The sequence below is a fragment of the Aquila chrysaetos genome, chromosome 24 (genome assembly GCF_900496995.4).
Source record: "Aquila chrysaetos chrysaetos chromosome 24, bAquChr1.4, whole genome shotgun sequence".
Taxonomy (NCBI): Eukaryota; Metazoa; Chordata; class Aves; order Accipitriformes; family Accipitridae; genus Aquila; species Aquila chrysaetos.
Window position 1 is genome coordinate 9,720,573 of NC_044027.1, and position 19,492 is coordinate 9,740,064.

Below are 19,492 nucleotides of genomic sequence, written 5' to 3' on the forward strand. Positions count from 1 at the left end.
TGGCACACTTTGTACTCCAGGGCATGTTTGGAGGGGGGAATTAAATGTGCTCGTTAGCCTCGGGCAAGGTGCCAATGCAGCCTTCACCGTCTAAAGGTGTGGGTACTCATTTGCTTTGGATTTGATGACACTTCCATGTCAACTCTGCTTTCTCCACAGCTCACCCCAGCAGAGAAGGGCGGACTCTCCGATTTCAGCAGCGAGCCTGCTCTGTATTTTTGATTGCTTCATCTTCTAGCCTGCAGCAGCAGCTGCTGGTCAAAACGTGTCAGTGCACCTTCCGAATGTCCTTGCAAGCACCACGGAAATGAGCTTCTGGGTCCCTTCCTCACCACAGTTTTCGTTGGAGCCTGATGCCAAGGGTGGGCTAGATGCTATTGGGCATCTTCGGAGAATATTTGCACTGGATTGTGGGACCTAACTACTACTTTTAGGGCGTATGATTTATTTTACCTGTGGCCTTGCGTATTCCTTGTTCAAGATCAGCTGCCGATAAGGCAAGCATCTTAAGAACAGATCTGTAATCCCGGGATGGATGTAGATTCTCTCAGTGCTTATCTGAGTCCACACATCCAGGCACTGTATGGGGCCTGGGCAGCTTTTGTAACACTTCTCCCATCAGAGGCCCCAGTGAAGAGGGGTTCTGGAGTTGGAGCACTGGGAGTATCTGGGCAGTTAGCTGGATTCACAGAAGTGGTTGTGATTTGACAGCTAGATTGGGTGTCAGTTCTCAGCATGTTTCTGGGTCTAGTTTCACTGAACCGTCATGGAATTAATGTGCCAGTTATGTTCTTGTGAAAGAAGCTGAACACAGTGTGAGGGATGGAAAGGGGAATAAATGCTTGTGTCATTTTGCACTGATCTGTAAAGAAGTGTCCAGACTGGCTTGAGCCTCTTAAAGATTCCCAAACATTGGCCATAGCTTTGATTTGTCCATACCCAACTCTGGGGTCCAGTCTCTCATAACTGCTAATTGTGCTTTGTTTTGCCAGTTCCTCTTGTTGCTTTGTTCTAGCATCTAACGGGGCCAGGCCCAAGATTTATCTGTCTTGGTTGGCAGGAATGCTTCTTTCTAGCCATGCTTGCCCTGCTTCTCTAATGCAAAGCACATGAGGGCAATTTCACTCCTTTCTTCTGTAGAACTTGAACAAGGAATATGGTATTTTTTCTAGGATTTTTTTATAGTTCTATTGTAATTGTTTAATGCAGCCAATATGCAAAGGAATCTGCTAGACTCTTCCATTTTAAGTTTTCTACTACTGTAAACTCAGGGTCAAAGTTGCACTCTGGAAAAGATGGAATACTGCTGCTAATGTGATTTGTACTTCTGGGATTAAAAGAGATGCGGTTGGAATAGATACAGCCTCTCTGGGCTTTATGAAATGAGTGGTAGCCCAGTGTGTGGCTATATCCAAAGGAACAGGCTGGTATCTTTGATTAAATTTGATACTTTCACTGGTTTGTGTGTTATATATAGATGATGAATGTCTAGTCAAGTTGACACTGGTCTATGAACTGAAAATGCTCTGCATACCTTGCACTTGTTTTGGTGTACACCGTAGCAGCAGGAGGAAGGTTGTTCTGCTGAAAAATACGGTCAGGACTAAATGTTAGGACATACCTTCTTCTAGTTGTCCTCATCTTCTGCCCTGGGTGCCTAAATATTTCTGGAAAGATAATGCAAAAAAAAAAAAAAAAAAAAAAGATGCTCAGCAGCTTGTTAGATGTTGGCTGGAGAGGCCACAAAGGAAGACTTTCCACCTCCTTGTACATCTAAGGCTTGTCCTTTTCAAGCTAACTTGAGATCTTCTCCCTGCGTGACCTCCCAGGAGCAGTGTGTGGCTGGCAGCACATCTGCCTGTGACATGACAGAAGTACAGTGGAAAGAGCAGTGAATCCCATGTGCTGAGGCTTCTCCCATTAATTAAATACATCAGGACAAGATGCTGAGACTGGGGTAGAATGATGAAAAATGCAGGCCTGCTAGTAACTGCTAGATTTAAGGGTTAAGTAAGTTATCAGATATGTGGAATTAAACACAGCTGTGCACACAGCCAAAGGAGATCAGGGACTGTGTTTGAAGAAAAGGTCTCAGTGAGCATGTTGCAGTGTAGAAAAGCTCAGGACAGTTTAAGGCAACTCTATCTCTAGATTTGCAACTTAAAAAAAACTGCAGGTGGTGAAGCAAAAGCTGCTTGCAATTAAACTTAGGGACAAGGTGTCTGAACTAGTCCTGACTTTGTTCTGCTGTGGATCAGTGAGGAATGCTAAAGCCAACAATATCCTACAGGTTGTTCCACTGACTTCAGCCAACTGAAATGCTGCTCTGGTATTCTGCATGCTGTTCTCAGTGAATTAGCTCTGTGCCTACAACTTAGGACAGGCTCAGTGGAGGTGTGGGAGTGCAGAGTATTCTTCTCAAGAGGAGCAGGTGGTGCCCTGGTGTACTGCTGACTTCTCTACTCCTTCCAGTTTGCCTGCTCTACCTTGTAGCTGTGGTTTGTACCTCCCTGAGTCCTGCCTTTGTAGTTCCTAGCTTTGTACTCTTAATACCTGTCTGTACCGGATGAACTCTTAGCTTGCTTTTGGCAGAGGAAGGTGAATGCTGTTTTGAGGGCAGAAGCATTAGCTGGTAAGTCATCTCCTGGGATATGCTTCCATATCACTGTGCTCAAAATAAAGGGTATTTTTTTTTTTTGTAGATGCCTACCCTAATCTCTAGCATTTGAGGATTAACTTTAGTAGACCTCTAATACCAAAATACCAATACCTTTTGCAAGACAAAGACTTTTATTAAATGTAGCATCCTTGTACCAGAACAGCAGCTGTCCCAGACCAACAGGACTTTCCAGGTTGAAGAATAAGTTTAGGAATGCTTTTGTCCATGTGCTTGTTTTTCTTTCTCCTTTGAAGTACTTTGTGGCTCACTGGCTTTACCAGCATTCCCGATTTCTCCCTTCAGGACATCTAGCAATGTCTGAGAACTCTCCAGTATCTGGGAAGTAAATAAATAAAAATAGCTTATTTTTACATAAACTAACTGTTTCTCTTATGAGTTCCCTTCAAATTCAGCTGATCTACCTTGCAGCAAGAGGGGTTCTCCAGCGCTTACAATATCTAATTCTTGGTGATGTATTGTCCTATCTCACTGCAGGAATATCTGTGGAGGAATTTCTCTGGTTCGTGCCCATATTCTGAATACGAAACAGCTTAACCAATTTATCTGTCTTGGAGAATGAGGTGGAGAACTTCCTGAAGCAGGCTGTGGGGTGAACTTTTGGGTTGTGGGGTTTTGTGTGTTTGTTTTTTGTTTGGTTTTTTTAAGGGAGATGTTGATACCTGGGCTTTTTAGATCAGTATTGAATTGTGCTCAGCTGACCCAGTTTCAACTGTCTTCCACTGTTAAAACTCCATGCTTTAGGTTTCTTGCTCCAAGACTAATTCAATTCCACAATGACCTTAAGTCAGACTAAATCTTTCTTCTTATTAATTTTCTCCCATTTTTAGCTTATATTGTATGTAACATAACATTCCCTTTTATTATGCTCTAGGAAGCAAGGCTACAACAGGTTTAGGAGATCTTGCTGCCTGTCCATCTTGCCATTTTAAACTTTTAACATGATGGACAATTGCAACAATAGGATGGCAGGGTTGTAGTCCCAAAGATCATTTACGTTCCTGTGAACCTGTGGAAATCACTAAGTGGTCAGAGAAGAGATGAAGGTAGGTGCCCTGCAGGATGAGACACCGGTAGAACATGTTGGTGGGATCTTGCCATCTTGTCCATGGAAGAAGGTGGAGTCCTGCAACTGTCACAGGCTGGGGAAAGGCAAGGAGTGTGACTACAGACAAGAGACGTACATCCACAGGAAAGGAACTTTGTTACTGGTTTCTGTTCACAGCCTGTCTGCATTTCCTCTCCTAACCACCTCTGCTTTTTACTTACTGTGACTGCCTTTTAATTTCAATAAACATGAATTCATTTGTAGGCTGGGGGGTTGTGACTTGTATCTCGGAGAAAGTTTCTTTTAAAAGGTGCTGTTTGTTCATGTAGCTTTACAACACAGTTTCAAAGTTGTTAACTCTTTGGGCAAGTTCTCCCCTTTACCCCAAACCATCACTTCTTGAAGTAGGCTTAGAAAACTGCTCCAGTCTCATCTGAAAAATAGTTGTCACCGGAAGGTACTGACTTTGGGAGATGAAGAGGGTCTGATACAGAGTAGTGACCATATTAAAAGAAACAAATGGGAAAAGGAGAATGTAGATAGCAGCTAGTAGGGGAAGGGGTGCTCTTGAACCGAACAGCTCCTTATTACCAATAGAGGGAAGATTATTGCTTATCAGAAAGTGGGCTGGAAAGATCCTTTTATTTTTTTAAAAAGCTGAGTGGTGTGTAATTCAAAAGTGAATTCAGCTGTTCTCCTATATGCAGGATGAAGCCGTCCCTGCCTGGCAGAGTTTAAAATCCAGGAAAGGTGAAGGGGCTGAGCCATCCCAGTAACTGAAATAACAGCCCTTGCACTATTCCCCTCCTTCCCACTCCTTTACTGATCCAACATTTCTTCTTCTTTCTTTAATGATATTATCATCATATTATTCCATTAAAGATGGGAGAAATTACATGAAGAGTTGGGCAAAAAGCGTCTAGTAGGCCAACAGCTCTGTCATCGGTTTGTTGTTACCTGTGTGAATTCACGGCCTTCTGGGTCAGTGTCTTGTCTCTGGTTTCCTCCTTCCCTGTCCCCCCAGTGATGGTTTGTGAGGTGCTCCTTCTGGGGGGGCCCATTCCAAGGAACATTTTGAGTATTTTGACAATATGCTTTAGCTTAACCTCCAGTTTCGCTCCCCCAGCTCTAAGGCCCTGCTGCGCCTCTCTCTGTCACGATCTGCGGTGCTTGCCGTGGGCCCTCGGGGGCAGCTGAAGGCGGGGCGATGCCCGCGCCCTTCGGCACCGTCGGGCGTCGCTTCCCCGAGCCCCAGCAGCGCGGCACCCAACCCAACCCCAGCCTCCCCGTTAAGGGGGACCGCCTGTGCCGGGAGCTCCGTCCCGCCCGGCCCCGGGCAGCGGCAGGACGCGTCGCCCCGGGGCCGGGCGGGGAGCCCCGGGCGGCGGGTACCTTGCCGTAGGCCGCCTCGGTCTCGGCGATGGTCCTGTCGAGCTCGCCGCGGGCGGCCAGGTGCCGCGCCAGGCTCTCGCTGGTGCGGGCCAGCCGCTCGGTCAGCGCCCCGATCCGGCCCTGCAGCCGGCTCCGCTCCGCCTCCTCCTCCCGGATCCGCCCGCTCAGCTCCTCCCGCCGGGCGCGCAGCTCCGCCAGCCCTGCGCGGCACGGACCCGTCAGCCCCGGCCTCGGCCTCGGCCTCGGCCCCGGCCCCGGCCCCGGCGCCGCTCACCCTCCCGCAGCTCCGCGTCGTACCCCCGCAGCGCGGCCGCCGGCCCGCTCATCGCCCCGGCCCGGCCCGGCCCAACGTCCCGCCGCGCCCCGCCTCTTCCTGCGGCGCGGCCCGCATGGAGCCGCCGGCGGGCGCGGAGCTCTCGGCCGCCTGGCACACGCTCAGCACCGCCCTGGTGCCGCCCGCCGCCCTGGGGCTGGTGAGCGGCCGTGGCCGGGCCGGGAGGCGCGGAGGGCGGGGGGGGGCTGCGGCCGCGCCGGGCCCGCCGCGGGGGCGGGCAGGGGCCCGGGCCCGGGCCCGGGGGAGGACGCGGCGCTCCCCGCTCGCCTCACGCCGCCGCCCGCGGGTCTCCGGGCCCTGTGGGGCCCAGGGCAGGCCCCGAGCCCGCCGCTCTGCCGCTCCGCCGCCCCCCGGGGTGGCTGAGGTGGTCCCAGCCGGTCCCCTCCGCTCCTGGGTCCGGTTTTCGGTGCTGCCGCCGGGCAATTGGCAGCTGGCGGGAGGAACGACTGGAGCTGCCGGCTTGGGAAGAGGGGAAAGGGGGATCCGGCGGTGCGGCGGCTTGTGTTTGTTCGGGGGGCCGTCGGGGAAAGGCCGCGGGGGCCCGGCCGAACCCCTCCTCCCCCATCACGCCGGCCAGGAAAGCGGCCATGCCAAAGAGAGGTGCTGCTTCCCCCGTCCGCGCTGCGGCTCTGCTCCCCGCTTGCTCCCCGAGGGAGCTAAGTTCGGCCACGGCAGGTTTTGCCCCAGAGCCTGGCTTTTCGGGGACCCGAGGGTGGGTCGCGGCACTCCGGCCAGCGCATGTGTCCTGCAGCAGCCGCCGACAGGGACAGCGATGGAGGGTGTTGGGTGTCAGGCCTGGGAGGTGGGCACTGGGCTGCAGGCAGCGGGCTGAGACCCCAGCAGGGGTCCATGGAGGAACGGCATGCGCCTGGTGCTGTTTGACAGCAGAGTCCGTGTGCATTTGGTCCCCGCTCTTTGAGATGAGCGGTCTCTTCTGCCACAGATCCTCCGAGAGAAGTCTTTATGCGCGCTTAAGTCGGTATCCCCTCCGCTTTTCAGGCAGCACCAAGGTCCAATGCTGTGGGGCCGCTGAAGGATGCCGACCTGCGGGCAGCCCTGGACGTGCTGCGGTGTTACGACTTGCACTCGATCGTGGAGGAGTGGTTCATCGAGGTGCTGCAGACCGACCTGCAGGCAAATATAGCTCCTGAGTTCTGGAACTGCATCGGCCAGTATGAAAACACGGCTGAGGAGCCCCAGTGCTCCTCGCTCCTTCTGGACGCGTTTTGTCTTCTCAAGTGCCGCCTGGACCCCTACCTTAACAGTCTGGAACTTCTAGAGAGGTGGACCAAGGCCGGCTTGCTCCTGGGAACAGGTGCTCAGATGCTGCAAGAAAAGGTCTACACAATGTTCAAAGCTATCCTTTTCTTCTCCACTACCAAATCCTTCCAGGAAATGATCCAGCAGTTCTACAGCCGCACTTTTAGGATATATATGCGGCAGTGGAAGAAAGGAGAAGATGGATCGAACGAGTGTGAGAGCAGCATGAGTGAGACCGAGCAGGAGAGTGATACGGAGGAGGGTGGAGCAGAGAGCCCGCTGTGCGCAGGCTGCAGCACCAAGAGGGAGCAGTGCTGGTGCCCCAAAGCCATGGAGCAGTTTCAGCAGCTCAATGACATTCTGTACGTAGATCTCGGGGTGGCGGCTGTCACTCAGAACAAGCAGATGGTCTGGATGGGGAGCACCAGCAGGTTTGCTTGATACCTGAAAACAGTAGGAGTTACATGTGAGGTCAGGCTGTATCATGGTACTGGGTAGAGAACTTGACACAGGGTTTCTGCAACCGGTTGCCAAGTGGTGGTTGAACTAGAGCAGGTTTTTAGACAGAAAGTTCATCTCTGTGGATATGAGAATATCTTCCTCTTGCTCTAAGGCCTTCTGTCCACAAGGAAGCAAACTCTTCTAAATGAAAAAGCTTTTGATGGCTAGAAAATAATGTTTCTAAGGAAAATGGGATAGCAGTAGTGACGTGTTATATATGTAGTACATCTGTGTGGGCTATCAGAGCATTTAAACTAAGAGCTAGGCCTGCATGTGTGGAGCTTACAGGGTGAAAGGTGCCTTCAGGTAGTTAGATTTTTCTTTATTTGCTTGTACCTTTGCTTCCATATGCTCTGAATTGGGTCGCTGTCTGTGTCTGTAGCCGCCGGCTGAATTTGCTGGAGAGAGTGAGCGCCGATGCCGTCACGACCATCTTGCACAGGATGATAGAGGAGAGGATGGAGCAAAGGTGCAGGGGGGAGTACGAGCACTCCTTCCTGAATGAGTTCCAGGAGGTAAGGCAGGCGTGCAGGCAGCGAGGGCCCTTCCTTTGGAGATGCGCAGCTGCTCCTGTTACTGCTTTAGCAGCTCAGGCTAAAAGTGGATTCCACAAAAACACCTGGTCCAGAGCTATGACTCCCACCATCCCTAGCAGAAGAAGTGATTTTGATTTAATGCTAGAGGGGAAGGTTTGCTCTGACCTGTGCATAATGGACCATTATATTTCACCTGGTGATGTCCCTAGTAATGAGGGAATTTCTGTGGTTCTGTTTTGCAAACTACAAGAACATGTAGTGCCACCCAGCCTGCAGAGAACCCTCCCTCTGTGTAGGTGGGGTCATAATTTGAATTTGTGTGGTTGTTTTCTTTCTTCTTCCCAATTTTTCAGCATCCCTTTAAAATAGGAAGCGAAGCTGGGAGGTGATGCTCTGGCATTGATCTTACCAGTGGGCCACATACAGAATTAAAGTCCTTCCTTGCACCTACCCATTGTTTTCCTGCTACCTTAAACCGAGTTTGCGTTGGGCTGTTTACCCAGTGTGACCTTAAAATAAAATTCTTCTCCGGGTTATGGCTTTTCCAGGGTACAGTCCTGGCTCTGCAGGCTTGCCCTGCGCTCTTTGTTCCTCGATGCATGACCTTGCCTTTTCCTGTGTTGAAGAACAATGCGTGAAGTGAGGTTGCCATGCAAACCAGACTGCTCTCCATGGTTGCCCTAGCTGCCTTGCTGTTTGCTGTGCCGGCCATTTTTTTTGTCCGCAAATATCGGCAGTCATTTTATATTTACTTCCCTTTAGTTGCTGTGCAACACTTTATTGGACCTAGTGTGAAATGCTTCTGGATGACCTGGAGATTGTTTAAGGACATTTTAAGGGCACCAGAGAAAATGCAACTGCATTCTGTTTGTCAGACGTTGCAGAAGGTCCTCTTGCTCCCACCGCTTCAGAAGGGCCAGCGTGTTTGGCTGCAGAATATTGGAGCATGTCAGAAGTAGGAAGAGATGATTTAAAAAAAAAACAACAGTAAAAGCAGTATCCAAATTGGGAAGCTATTTCAAAAAAAAGACAAAAAGCACAAGCCTGGCAAGCTAAAGGTAAAATAGAAGTCTGAGAAACAGCTTCCTAAAAGTACAAAGTGCTGACAGCAAACCCCCTTTCCAGACACATCAGCAGCAGTCTGGAGCATCAGCTGCTAATCAGGCTATAGCAGGAGCACTCAGAGAAGATAAACCCATGGGGAAAAATGGGTTGGTTTGATAATAATTGTATTCCTTAAAATTGAGTTGCTTTGCATCAGTTAGTCCTTTCCTTTTGTTCTTTAGGAGAGTTCTTTATCAGCTTTTCCACAGTTTTGCCCAGATGTTCTGTAGTTCTCACATTTGTCCTGCCTTGTAATTAGCAGAACTCATGCATTCCTTCAGTGTTTCCTCAGTTGAGTAGATAATTAAAAATTAACATAATCAAACCAGATCTGAAATTAGCATTTTTGTTTCAGGCTGTCCAAATCCAGTTATCAAAAAAGATTAATATTTACTAGCTATTAATACTCAAATACTATCCCAGGAAGTGCTACACATTTGCCACCTTAAAGTAAAAATAAAATTTAAAAAAAGCATTTCTTTTTAATATCTGGATATTGTAGTTGAGTACATTTGAAATTTGACAATTACACATTTCTCTGTAGAAAACTAGATCTCGAATATAAAAAAACTACCTTCTGATGCTCTCTGTTCAGGTTTTTATTTTATTATTCAGTGACTAGGCTGGTGGTTGAGGTCTTGGTTTCAAGTGCCTGAGTTTGGTTGGTAAGAGTATGTCTGTGAGTCCTTGGGATGGCTTGCTTGCTCTTCATTGATTTCAGGAGTCATAGAAATTTTGGGCCAAGGATGATGTGATGGGCAATTTGCTCATATTCTCGTAAAGAGAATAGTTCTGCAAGTATAGAATGGAATGGAATTCTGCAAAAACAGAATAGTCTGCAAGTTTTTTAATATACCCTATCCTTTTTGGAGCCCAGCGTGTATGCACAGTCCTCAATCACCCTTTACCTTCTCATACACATCTGCATAGTCCATATCCTTTATCTTTAGTTAAAGTTCACATTCTTTCAGCTAGGCTTTCCTTGGCTATAACCCAGGCCAGGGTGCATTTGGAGAGCAGCTGGAGGTAATGCTGTCCTTGGCTAGCTGCTCATTTCTGCTTGCTGTGGTAGCTGCCCTGGTGATGGGGTAAGTGTGGGATGTGGTTGTGCATCCAGCTGTGGTATTCACCATCTCTGTACCCTCCCTCTCCTTTCGCAGTGGATTGAGAAAGTGATTGGCTGGCTCAGCAGGGTTTTTCTGCAAGATGGTCCCTTGGCACGCTCCTCTCCAGAAGCTAGCAGCACCTTGAAGCGCTGGCGGTGCCACGTCCAAAGGTTCTTCTACCGCATCTATGCCAGCATGCGCATTGAAGAGCTCTTCAGCATTATTCGAGGTAGGTGGGACCCATTCAGTGTGCATTCACTCTTGGACTTGGTTTGGATGAATGGTAGATCTGTCTTCATCTCCTGATGTGCCACGCTGTCTCCTCTTGCCTTCCCACAAGAGCATGGCGTTGTTTCTAATCACTGCTTAGTTTGTAGATTTCCCAGAGTCGAAGCCTGCTGTGGAGGACCTCAAGTTCTGCCTGGAAAGGACTAATCAGAGGCAGCAGCTGCTCAGCTCCCTGAAAAGTGCTCTGGAAATGCGACTTCTGCATCCTGGTGGGTTTTACATCCCCGCATATATCATAACACTGTAAGGAGCCTGGGCATGAGTGGGGATCTACTGGGAACCATCATCTGATTTCGTGTTTGATGAGTGGGAGGCAGCCAGGCTGTGCCCATCGCGTGCTCCCTGTGTTCGAGTGTGCATGGGCAGCAGTAGCTGATTATATCCCAGCCCCTTCTTGCCTCATTTCTGCAGTATGGTGAGGAGCTGAGCTAGAAGTTTAGCTTTGGTCCAGGTGGATAAAGTCTTCTCTGCTGTGTGTGGTCTGAGCTCCTAATGCACAATCTGGGCTCAACTGGTTTGTAGTAGTCTCTGAGCCTGTGTTCGCGGTTGGAACTGGTTTCTCAGACATACGGATCCGATCTCTCCCTTTGGCTGGGGCAGTAGGGCAGCAAGCCCTTCGCCTCCGACTCCATGGATCGAACAGAGGGCTTAGAGCATCCCAAGCTCCTTGCGTCCAAGCCATTAGTCTGTGCTCTGGGACTCTTGACTCCCTCTGTCCCTCTCCTGTAGGAGTCAACACATCTGACATCATCACTCTGTATATCTCGGCCATCAAGGCCTTGCGGGAGCTTGACCCTTCCATGGTTATCCTCGAGGTCGCCTGTGAACCCATCAGGAAGTATCTGAGGTAAGAGGCTTGCAGGGCAGTCTTACACATCCCCTTTCCCTCTCCTTCCCTTCACTTGCTCTGTTTCTCTTCCCTGTTGGCAGGACTCGGGAAGACACGGTGCGGCAGATTGTGGCTGGTCTCACAGGGGATGCTGAGGGCTCTGGTGATCTTGCAAACGAGCTCTCGAAAGCTGACCCGGTGACCCTGGAGAACGGCCAGGAGAGTGATGATGACATCTCAGAACCAGGGGACTGGGTTCCTGACCCGGTTGATGCAGATCCAGGTTAGATGCCAAGACCAGAAGTCCTGACAGCCTGCTGTTTTCCCCAGTGAGCTGTAGTCTTGAGCAGCTCATCTGCTAGTCCTCTAGAGCTGAGCTGGGCTGGGGCAGGTCTCTGTTAATCTCATGCTGTTGTCTGCTGGATTTCACTAGGAAAATCAAGTTCCAAGCGTCGGTCCTCGGACATCATCAGCCTGCTGGTGAGCATCTATGGCAGCAAGGACCTGTTTATCAACGAATACCGCACGCTTCTGGCTGACCGGCTGCTACATCAGTTCAACTACAGTGCTGAGAGGTGAGGTCCAAGTGCCCAACTCCAGGGCTTTCTATGGTAAAATCACCTGATAAAGGTGTGCTTCAGACTCAGTCCTATGAACGGCTGTTTCTGGAGCCAGGAATGTCTTTGGCCATTTCCTCTGCAGCTTGGGATTTGCATCTAGAATTTCATGCACTCACCTCTTCTCAGCTGCTTCCTGCTCAGTCCTTCCCTTGTCTTGCACTAATAGGGCAGCAGGTAGGAAATTGGAGGCACTGACACCCTCTTAGCTCCATCCCACATGTTCTGGTGGCCCTCACAACCTGCACAGGCTGCTTAGGGTCAGCAGAAAGTGTCGAAGTAAGAAAAAGGGATGAAGTGTCAGGAAACCTCAGTTGCAACCCAACTATGTCTCTTGATTCAACAGCTGCAGTGGTTTTCTCTTCTGTGAAATGCAGCTAGTGCGAGCCACGGCTGGGATAGGCAGTCTCAGGCAAGGGGCTTGCCAAATGCTGAGGTTGCACTGTGTTGTTAAGGGGGATGGCTAGGTGCCGTGCTCGTCCAAATGAAAGGGATGGGAAGGTCTTCAAAAAGCTGCTGGCCTACAGAGAAAGTGACCGTTCCTCACTTAGATGCTAGGAGGCATCCTGTTCAGCTAATGTGCTTTGCGAGGCTTCCTAGGAAGATCACCCTTGTGCCAGGGACTGCATTCTTGGCTGTGCTGCAAGGGGTGGAGGCCGAGCCAGGCTTATCTGTCTGAGGGACCTGTGTCTGATCTATTGTTTCTCTTATCAGGGAAATCCGCAATGTGGAGCTGCTGAAGCTGCGGTTTGGTGAAGCTCAGATGCACTATTGTGAAGTCATGTTAAAAGTAACTTTTGGGTTTTTTTTCTTTAAATTCAAGTCCTGGGTGTTTGAGCTCATTAGGGAAGGGGAGAGACTTGAGGAGTGACCCAAAAAGGGTCTTTTAGGAAAGTGGGGTTCCCAAAATCCCAGTGAGGGGGCTGATTTGTGACAGGCAGAAGTGCACTCAAAATCATCTCTGTTTTTTAAGCCCTGTGGATCAGGTTATCAGCTCTGGGAGATGGTTGCTCTGGTGCTGTTGTCGCTCCTGCACTTCCTGCAGTACAGTATTCTGGTGTTGAAGAGCTGGGCTCTTCCAGCTCCTCTAGGGTTGGGACTCTGGAGTTTAATTCACTTCAAGCACTGTGGGAAGAACACTGTCCTGGTTTCAGCTGGGATAGAGTTAATTGTCTTCCTAGTAGCTGGTACGGTGCTATGTTTTGAGTTCAGTATGAGAAGAATGTTGATAACACACTGATGTTTTCAGTTGTTGCTAAGTAATGTTTAGTCTAAAGTCAAGGATTTTTCAGCTTCTAGTGCTCAGCCAGCGAGAAAGCTGGAGTGACACAAGAAGTTGGGATGGGACACAGCCAGAGCAGCTGACCCAAAGTGGCCAACGGGGTATTCCATACCATGGGACATCATGTCTAGTATATAAACTGGGGGGTGTAGGGGTAGGGCATAGCTGCTCGGGGATTAACTGGGCGTCGATCAGCGGGTGGTGAGCAATTGCACTGTGCATCACTTGTATATTCCAATCCTTTTATTATTACTGTTGTCATTTTATTAGTGTTATCATTATCATTATTAGTTTCTTCTGTTCTATTAAACCGTTCTTATCTCAACCCACAAGTTTTAGTTCTTTTCCCAATTTTGTCCAGCATTCCACGGTGGGGGGCGGGGTGAGAGCAAGCAGCTGCGTGGTGCTTAGTTGCTGGCTGGGTTTAAACCACGACAAACACGGGTCTGGAGGGACTGCAGTGTAGGCTAGTGTTGAGCTGTAAGCCCTTCCTCAACCTCCCCACAAATGTTTGAGTACGTAGCAGACTTTCTAGTAGACACACATGATCATGTTCTTTCCAATGTCCCTATCATCATTTGGAGACAATGCTAGTCACCTTGTTTAATCTTCTCCTTTACTAAGGGTTAGCACTGACTTGGAAGAGAAGGAGCTGCCTTAGCTTCCTCTGCCTTTTCCAGGATATGGCTGACTCGCGACGCATTAATGCTAACATTCGTGATGAGGAAGAAAAGCTCCCAGAAGAGGAGAGGCCACCATTCAGCCTTGTTGCCGTTATCCTGTCAAGTGAGTTCTGGCCACCGCTGAAAGAGGAGAAGCTAGAGCTTCCAGAGCAGGTCAAGGAAGCCATGGAAGCCTATTCCAAGAAATATGAGAAATTAAAGGTGAGGCAACCTTAATGCTCCTGAAAAAACTGTGTGCTGTTCAGACTTTGTTACATAGCATGGGTTTTAACATCCCTTAAATTTTAGCTGCTAGTACACCCACGCTGTTACGGTGGAATCCTAAATTCCTTCAGCTTTGAATTGGGGTTAGAAGCTGCGCTAGCTTAGCTATTGCCAAAAGAAGGGTTTATCTCTTTATGGGGTGTCTGAGTTATTATAGTGATTGCAGTTAAGGAAGAGAGTTTTCTAAAATATGCCATTGTTTGTTAGTTAAATGGATACTGAGGTGGAAGTTTTTAGGCATCTTAAGTCTGGTCGAAGCTTGTTGGCCTAAGTTCTATAGTAGTAAGTGACATCCTGTCCCTGTTGGGCCTCTCTTCAGGACCCTGGCACTCTCCTCCCCTGTTTTTCCTCTTGAAAAGAAGCTCTTTTAACATGGTCTCATTTTAAGATTCACTGTTAGTCTAGAGTTAGGTGAATGTTGCTTCCTCTTCTGTCTGTGGCCTCTCCTGGATTGTTTCGTTCATTTCTGGAGGGTCCCTGTGTTGTCTCAAAAGCTGGTTTTTTTCACCCAGTGTGCTGTAAGCCAATCAACACATCGAGTCGAGATATTTGTCTTTATTGCTGTACTGCAGTATAGGGTGCCAGGTCTCCAAATACCTGCACACCTTTAGAAAGAAAGGTTGAGCTTTTTATGCAATTTTGTTACAAGGAAACACATACAACAAAAATTGTGATAGGCTACACAAACTTATACAATGAAAAGATCTTTTGAGCACGTCATGCTCTTGTCCAGCTCATTATACTGAGGTGGTCTCACATTTACATACTCATTATGCACAAGTGGGTGTTGATTTTAGTATTAAAATTAAGCAAGGTAAGGCAAGGACAGGGTCTTTACTTGATTCTCATCCAGCACTGACTAATCTGCCTTTATCTGTGCCTAATGAATAATATGTTCTTGGTTATACATACTGCACATATTCTAACTCTGTTTATCTTAAGTTTACATGATCACCTAGCAGTGTCTCCTAGCAGTGTCTCCAAGGTAATGTATTTCTTCATACCAACTATTTCAAAATTTGTTAAGTTTTGCCAATCTTGTGAGTTAATTCTGCGAGTTACTATAACACCTGAACTCTGTGTTAAGACGGTTTAGGTGCAAGCATTTTTGGTCAGTTTGACTGTGGCTCAGACAAAGTCTTGAATCCATGCCTTTTTAAACAGCATGGAAGGGTGGAGGAGAGGCATACAGAGCAAATGTAACCAACCGTGCAGTATTCTTCTGTTCTCCAGGCACTTGATCATGGCAGTTAGTCAAATAGAGAAGGCTGAGGTGCATCTTGCTCTGGACATACAGAATGAGTTGGAAGCAGGAGCACCTGTCTGGAAGTCAAGGAGAGATCTAGGTGATATCCAGAGCTGTGGTCTTGGCTTTCTCATCTTGCAGCTTCTTACCTGGTGTAGTGCAGAGCACACATCTGGAGCATGGATGAGTCAGATCTAGCTGTCATGCCAGTGTAGTGTCTGTGTCCACACACAGATGGTTCCTTGCAGCCAACCTGAACGCAGCTTGGTGTCTCATGCAGATGTTCCACTTTGCCTGTCCACTTGTGCTCTGACTCCGCTTCAGGCTTGGTTTTCTATATCCTTTCTTGAACTTGTTATTATACACCAGGTGATACATGCCGTGAGGCTGGGAAGCTCATGCTTCTAGATCCTGTCTCTTCTGCTGTAGCTACGTACCAGATGTGGGTGCCACCTGATTTCTGTGCCTGCAAAAAATTAGTTAGGGGAGGATGCAGGAGGAGATGCAAGGAGGAAGCGGCCTCCTTGAGCATCCTCAACCTTCAAAGCAAGCAGTGTTCTTTTCACATCAGTATCAGAAGAAATTGCTTCTCTTCTGAGGAAATCCTGCCCCAGATGAGTATTTATTTTCTGGTAGGAGTTTGTCCTGAGTGGCCCAGCTGGTCTTCCTCAACCTGTGCTTACCCTACCAGAGAGCTGAGTGACTGGCTTTTTAGGTATTGGTCTTGGGCAAGGGCTGAACAACAACTTGTACTGAGGAGGATGTTTCCCATGAGGGGGTAGGGGACGGCTGGGTGGTGGCAGTGCTGGGTGACTCATGAGGAGGGGAGCAGCTTTCATGTCTGGCAGAGGGATATGGAGCGCAGCTGGCCCTGGTGGTAGAGGGGCATTTGCAATAACGCAGTGCTTAGTGGTTCCCGTTAGATCTGCTGTGAGTGGCTGCTTCTCCCTTTTCCAGGCCATGAGGACCCTGAACTGGAAGTACCACCTGGGCCTGGTGAGCTTGGACGTGGAGCTGGCAGATCGCACCCTCTCCCTGTCTGTCTCTCCTGTGCATGCCGCCATCATCCTGCACTTCCAGACCAAGAGTGAGTGCTGTGGCAGAGACTCAGTGTTACCACCCATGTCTGTGTGCTTCCCGTGGGTGGGTGGGAAGGCTGTGTTACTCAGGTGGCTGAAGGCTCTGAGAGCTCTGGCAGCAGGACCAAGACCTGGTTCGTGGGCTTGGATCTACCACAGGGTTCAGCCAGGTCTCCAGCTCTCGTAGGAGACAGCACACAGCAGGGCCCCAGCCCAGCACCCGGTCTGCTTTCAGGCAGTCACTGCACGCAGCTGCTTGCTCCTGGCTTGCTCCCCAGCCTTCCCCATCCTCTTACTAAGTCCTGGCATGCTGGGAGGTGGGCAGGTATCCTGTTCTCTTCTCCGATATCCATGGTCTCCGCAGGTACGTGGACACTGACAGAGCTAAGTGAAGTGCTCAAGGTGCCGGTGACATCGCTGAAGCGTAAGATGACGCTGTGGCTGCAGCAGGGTGTCCTGCGTGAAGAGCCCCAAGGCACCTTCACTGTGATTGAGGAGGAGCAGAAGGACCAGGTGGAGAAGGTCGTTCTGATAGACAGCGATGAGGAGGGGGACTCTGCCATGGCGTCACAGGCTGACCAGAAAGAGGAAGAGCTGCAGGTACCCGTCTGTGTGTCTCTGCTGCTTGTGAAGCCAGCAGGATGGTGCAAACATCCCATGCTGTTGGTTTTGGGGAATATGATTAAGATGATGGATTCAATTTGCATTTTGGATTTGCGTTTTCCACTGCAAGTGGCTAAGTCCAGCATGAGGGTTTTTTGAAATGGGTATCTCTTGATTAATGCTCACTGGTGCAGGTGCTGGATTGCAGCCTTTCCTCCAGAAAAGTGCCTGGCTGCTAGGCCAGGCAACTATTTGGACACCTCTAAATGTGTTTTTTCAGTTTTAAAAAAGAAAAAGTCTGAGACACGATTTCATGTTTGAAAATAGTCATCACTTATTTGGATTCACCCAAGCAGTGCTTTTTGGCACTCTAGACTGCCAAAAAGGCTTACCTAGCACTTACAGCTGGACTTTTGCCTTCCCTGTGTTGTGGTTCCTGGATACTTGCAGTGCTTTTTCTACCCATGTGTCATGTTGTGTGTGTGTGTGTTGTGCCACTGTGCAACACGGAGGTGTCATACTGGTGTTTATCCACTGAGGGTCATGCACGTACTGCACGTCAAATCCTGCTTTCTAGCTGTGTTTCCCAACACCTGGTGCTGTTCTTGGGTATTTCCTGTTTAAAGACTACATGTTTATGGCTGAGAGCAGAACTTACTGCCAGCCACAGCCTTGCTCTGCTTTTGGGATACAGGATGCTAAAGCACCCTTTTTCTTCATGGTATAGATGTCAGTATGGTTTACTGTTGCTTGTGTGTCCCCCTCTGCAGCTGTTCTGGACATACATCCAGGCTATGCTGACAAACCTGGAGAGCCTGTCCTTGGAGAGGATTCACAGCATGCTGAAGATGTTTGTGATGACAGGCCCAGTGGTTACAGAGATCGATATACAAGAGCTGCAGGGTTTTCTCCAGAAAAAAGTCCGGGACCAGCAACTCATCTACTCTGGAGGTGTCTATCGCCTGCCCAAGAACTGCAACTAGTTTGCTAGTGTCCCTGCTTTCCCCTCTGCGTCACTTCTCCGTGCCTGTGCTCAGCTCCTGAGTGCTGCCCAGCTCTCTGCATCCTGCTGGGTAGTTCTCTGCTCTGGCGGTTTGCTGTGCCCTCTTCCCCAAAAGGGTGTCCTTTTCCACATGGAGACAGCTCAACAGCAGCCTGGGCCATGCACCCCACAACTGCTGGGTCTGGGCCTGCTCCCCACATTGCTTTTCCTCCCATACGTGAGTGTCTGGGCCCACTTCACTGGTTAATAAAAAGCAGCAGTCTCCTTCTTCAGATGGTACCAACTCCTTTGTTTCCTCTTGGCAGAGCACTCTTGGCATCAGCTTTCCTATGCTGAAAGGGCAGGCAGGAAACTCCCCAGTCTGCCGGGCACCATCTCCCTTTCCTTGGGTCTCCGTCTGTAGCCCTGGGAGGTTTTGGGAGGGGGACTGTTGGCTCCAGTTGCTGTCTGGGTCTCTTTGTGTGGCTAAAGCAGCGTCTTGCAGCTGGCTGTGATGAGCAAGACCCTACACAAAAGCAAGTGTTCACACTGTCTCCTTTGGCTTATGTGGGAGGAAGACTCCAGGGTCTGCTTGCCCTTGTTTGGGACTCTTAAATTTTGTGGAATAATTTTATTGTGGGATGAAGAATGCTTTAGATGGATGAGATGTAGCAGTTCTTCAGGGCAAGTTATTTAGTCCTGCAGGATAAGTAAGTGGATTAACCAGGCACTGGTAGGATTGCTTCACTATGGCACAAATACACGTCTCCCTTCCAACACCACGGTGGCTGCCCTCGAAGGTTCGTCGTCTTGGTGTGCTTTGGAGTTATTGGCACCACTGAGATCAACGAGGCAGTTGGATGGGATAATCCCTGAACTCTGTTGGTTAAACATCACGCCCCCCAACCTGGGTATCAAGCAATGGGTTTCAGGATTGTATTCTGCATTCAGGGTGCCTTAGTCCTGCTTTTTGGGTGGGTTTTGCTCATCAAGAGGAATATGCTGGGGAAATCTGGCTTTTACTAAAAATTTGCTTTCTGTGAAGCAAGGAATGAGTTTCCACAGCCTAAGGAGTCTTTCCCCTCCTCTGCTGAGTATTCTGTCCCAGCCTGTGAGCACTGCAGCAGCTAGAACTGAGATACCAAAGGGCCATGCTCAAAACACTGGAGCAGCTGGTAACCCTGGCTGTGCTGCTGTGCATCCAGGTGCATGAGAGGCTTGTGGAACATAGAAACCAACCTGTATTTAACATTTAACCTTGTTTTTCAGTGCCTAAAGGCCTGCAGGTCCCACACTGTGGGCATCCTTTGTGCAGCCACAGGCAGTGGGGTACGACACTTATCTCCCCCTTGGGCAAATTTACGTTTTTTCCTCTGTGGGTGAGACCATGTGTTCTTGTTTCCATGCAGCACTTTGCTCAAAGCTGGTGGTGGTGTGGCACTAGAACTGGTTGGTGTGTTCTATTGTGAAGCTTAAAATATTCCTTGTGCTGTAGGGACTCTGGTAATAACTAAATAAACCCCAATCTGTGAACATGTAGGATATTACTCCAGGTGAAGCCAAGGAGGATGAACAGCGGCTAATCCCAAAACACAGCAGGCAGGGGAGGGAAATCTATGCCCGAACGTGTGAGGAGCCCCACCAGACCCTGGTAGGATACC

The 19,492-nt window shown here is 49.2% G+C and overlaps 3 protein-coding genes across 4 annotated transcripts in view; 2 read left to right on the forward strand and 1 right to left on the reverse strand.

Moving 5' to 3' along the window:
* The window catches only part of TPRN (taperin), a 21,296-nt gene extending 17,308 nt beyond the window's left edge, over window positions 1-3,988 (forward strand). For both annotated transcript variants that reach the window (XM_029999867.2, XM_029999868.1), the window contains exon 4: window positions 160-3,988. In XM_029999867.2, the coding sequence (XP_029855727.1) occupies window positions 160-222 (63 nt within the window). In that variant the 3' untranslated portion in view covers window positions 223-3,988. The remainder of the gene's footprint in view (window positions 1-159) is intronic.
* Window positions 2,772-5,487, reverse strand: LOC115334942 (Sjoegren syndrome nuclear autoantigen 1-like). Its single transcript, XM_029999871.2, has 3 exons — window positions 5,392-5,487; window positions 5,118-5,317; window positions 2,772-2,995 (listed from the first exon to the last, which is right to left on the reverse strand). Exons 1-3 carry the CDS (start codon window positions 5,441-5,443, stop codon window positions 2,867-2,869), a joined length of 381 nt encoding a protein of 126 aa, XP_029855731.1. The 5' UTR covers window positions 5,444-5,487; the 3' UTR covers window positions 2,772-2,866.
* On the forward strand, window positions 5,483-18,124 carry ANAPC2 (anaphase promoting complex subunit 2). The gene is made up of 13 exons (XM_029999869.1): window positions 5,483-5,590; window positions 6,451-7,073; window positions 7,595-7,727; window positions 10,013-10,187; window positions 10,336-10,455; window positions 10,976-11,093; window positions 11,177-11,358; window positions 11,509-11,650; window positions 12,407-12,482; window positions 13,655-13,858; window positions 16,125-16,254; window positions 16,611-16,846; window positions 17,620-18,124. Exons 1-13 carry the CDS (start codon window positions 5,507-5,509, stop codon window positions 17,830-17,832), a joined length of 2,436 nt encoding a protein of 811 aa, XP_029855729.1. The 5' UTR covers window positions 5,483-5,506; the 3' UTR covers window positions 17,833-18,124.
* The last annotated feature ends 1,368 nt before the right edge of the window (window positions 18,125-19,492 follow it).

What these genes read in the sequence shown, in the direction of transcription:
- LOC115334942 (XM_029999871.2), bottom strand. Translation starts at nt 5,443, where the DNA reads ATGAGCGGGCCGGCGGCCGCGCTGCGGGGGTACGACGCGGAGCTGCGG. An exon ending in CGACGCGGAGCTGCGGGAGG is followed by an intron (nt 5,318 to 5,391) that starts GTGAGCGGCGCC and finishes CGTGCCGCGCAG; the next exon opens with GGCTGGCGGAGCTGCGCGCC. An exon ending in CCGAGGCGGCCTACGGCAAG is followed by an intron (nt 2,996 to 5,117) that starts GTACCCGCCGCC and finishes TTTACTTCCCAG; the next exon opens with ATACTGGAGAGTTCTCAGAC.
- ANAPC2 (XM_029999869.1), top strand. Translation starts at nt 5,507, where the DNA reads ATGGAGCCGCCGGCGGGCGCGGAGCTCTCGGCCGCCTGGCACACGCTC. An exon ending in CCCATCAGGAAGTATCTGAG is followed by an intron (nt 11,094 to 11,176) that starts GTAAGAGGCTTG and finishes CCCTGTTGGCAG; the next exon opens with GACTCGGGAAGACACGGTGC. An exon ending in AGAAAGAGGAAGAGCTGCAG is followed by an intron (nt 16,847 to 17,619) that starts GTACCCGTCTGT and finishes CCCCCTCTGCAG; the next exon opens with CTGTTCTGGACATACATCCA.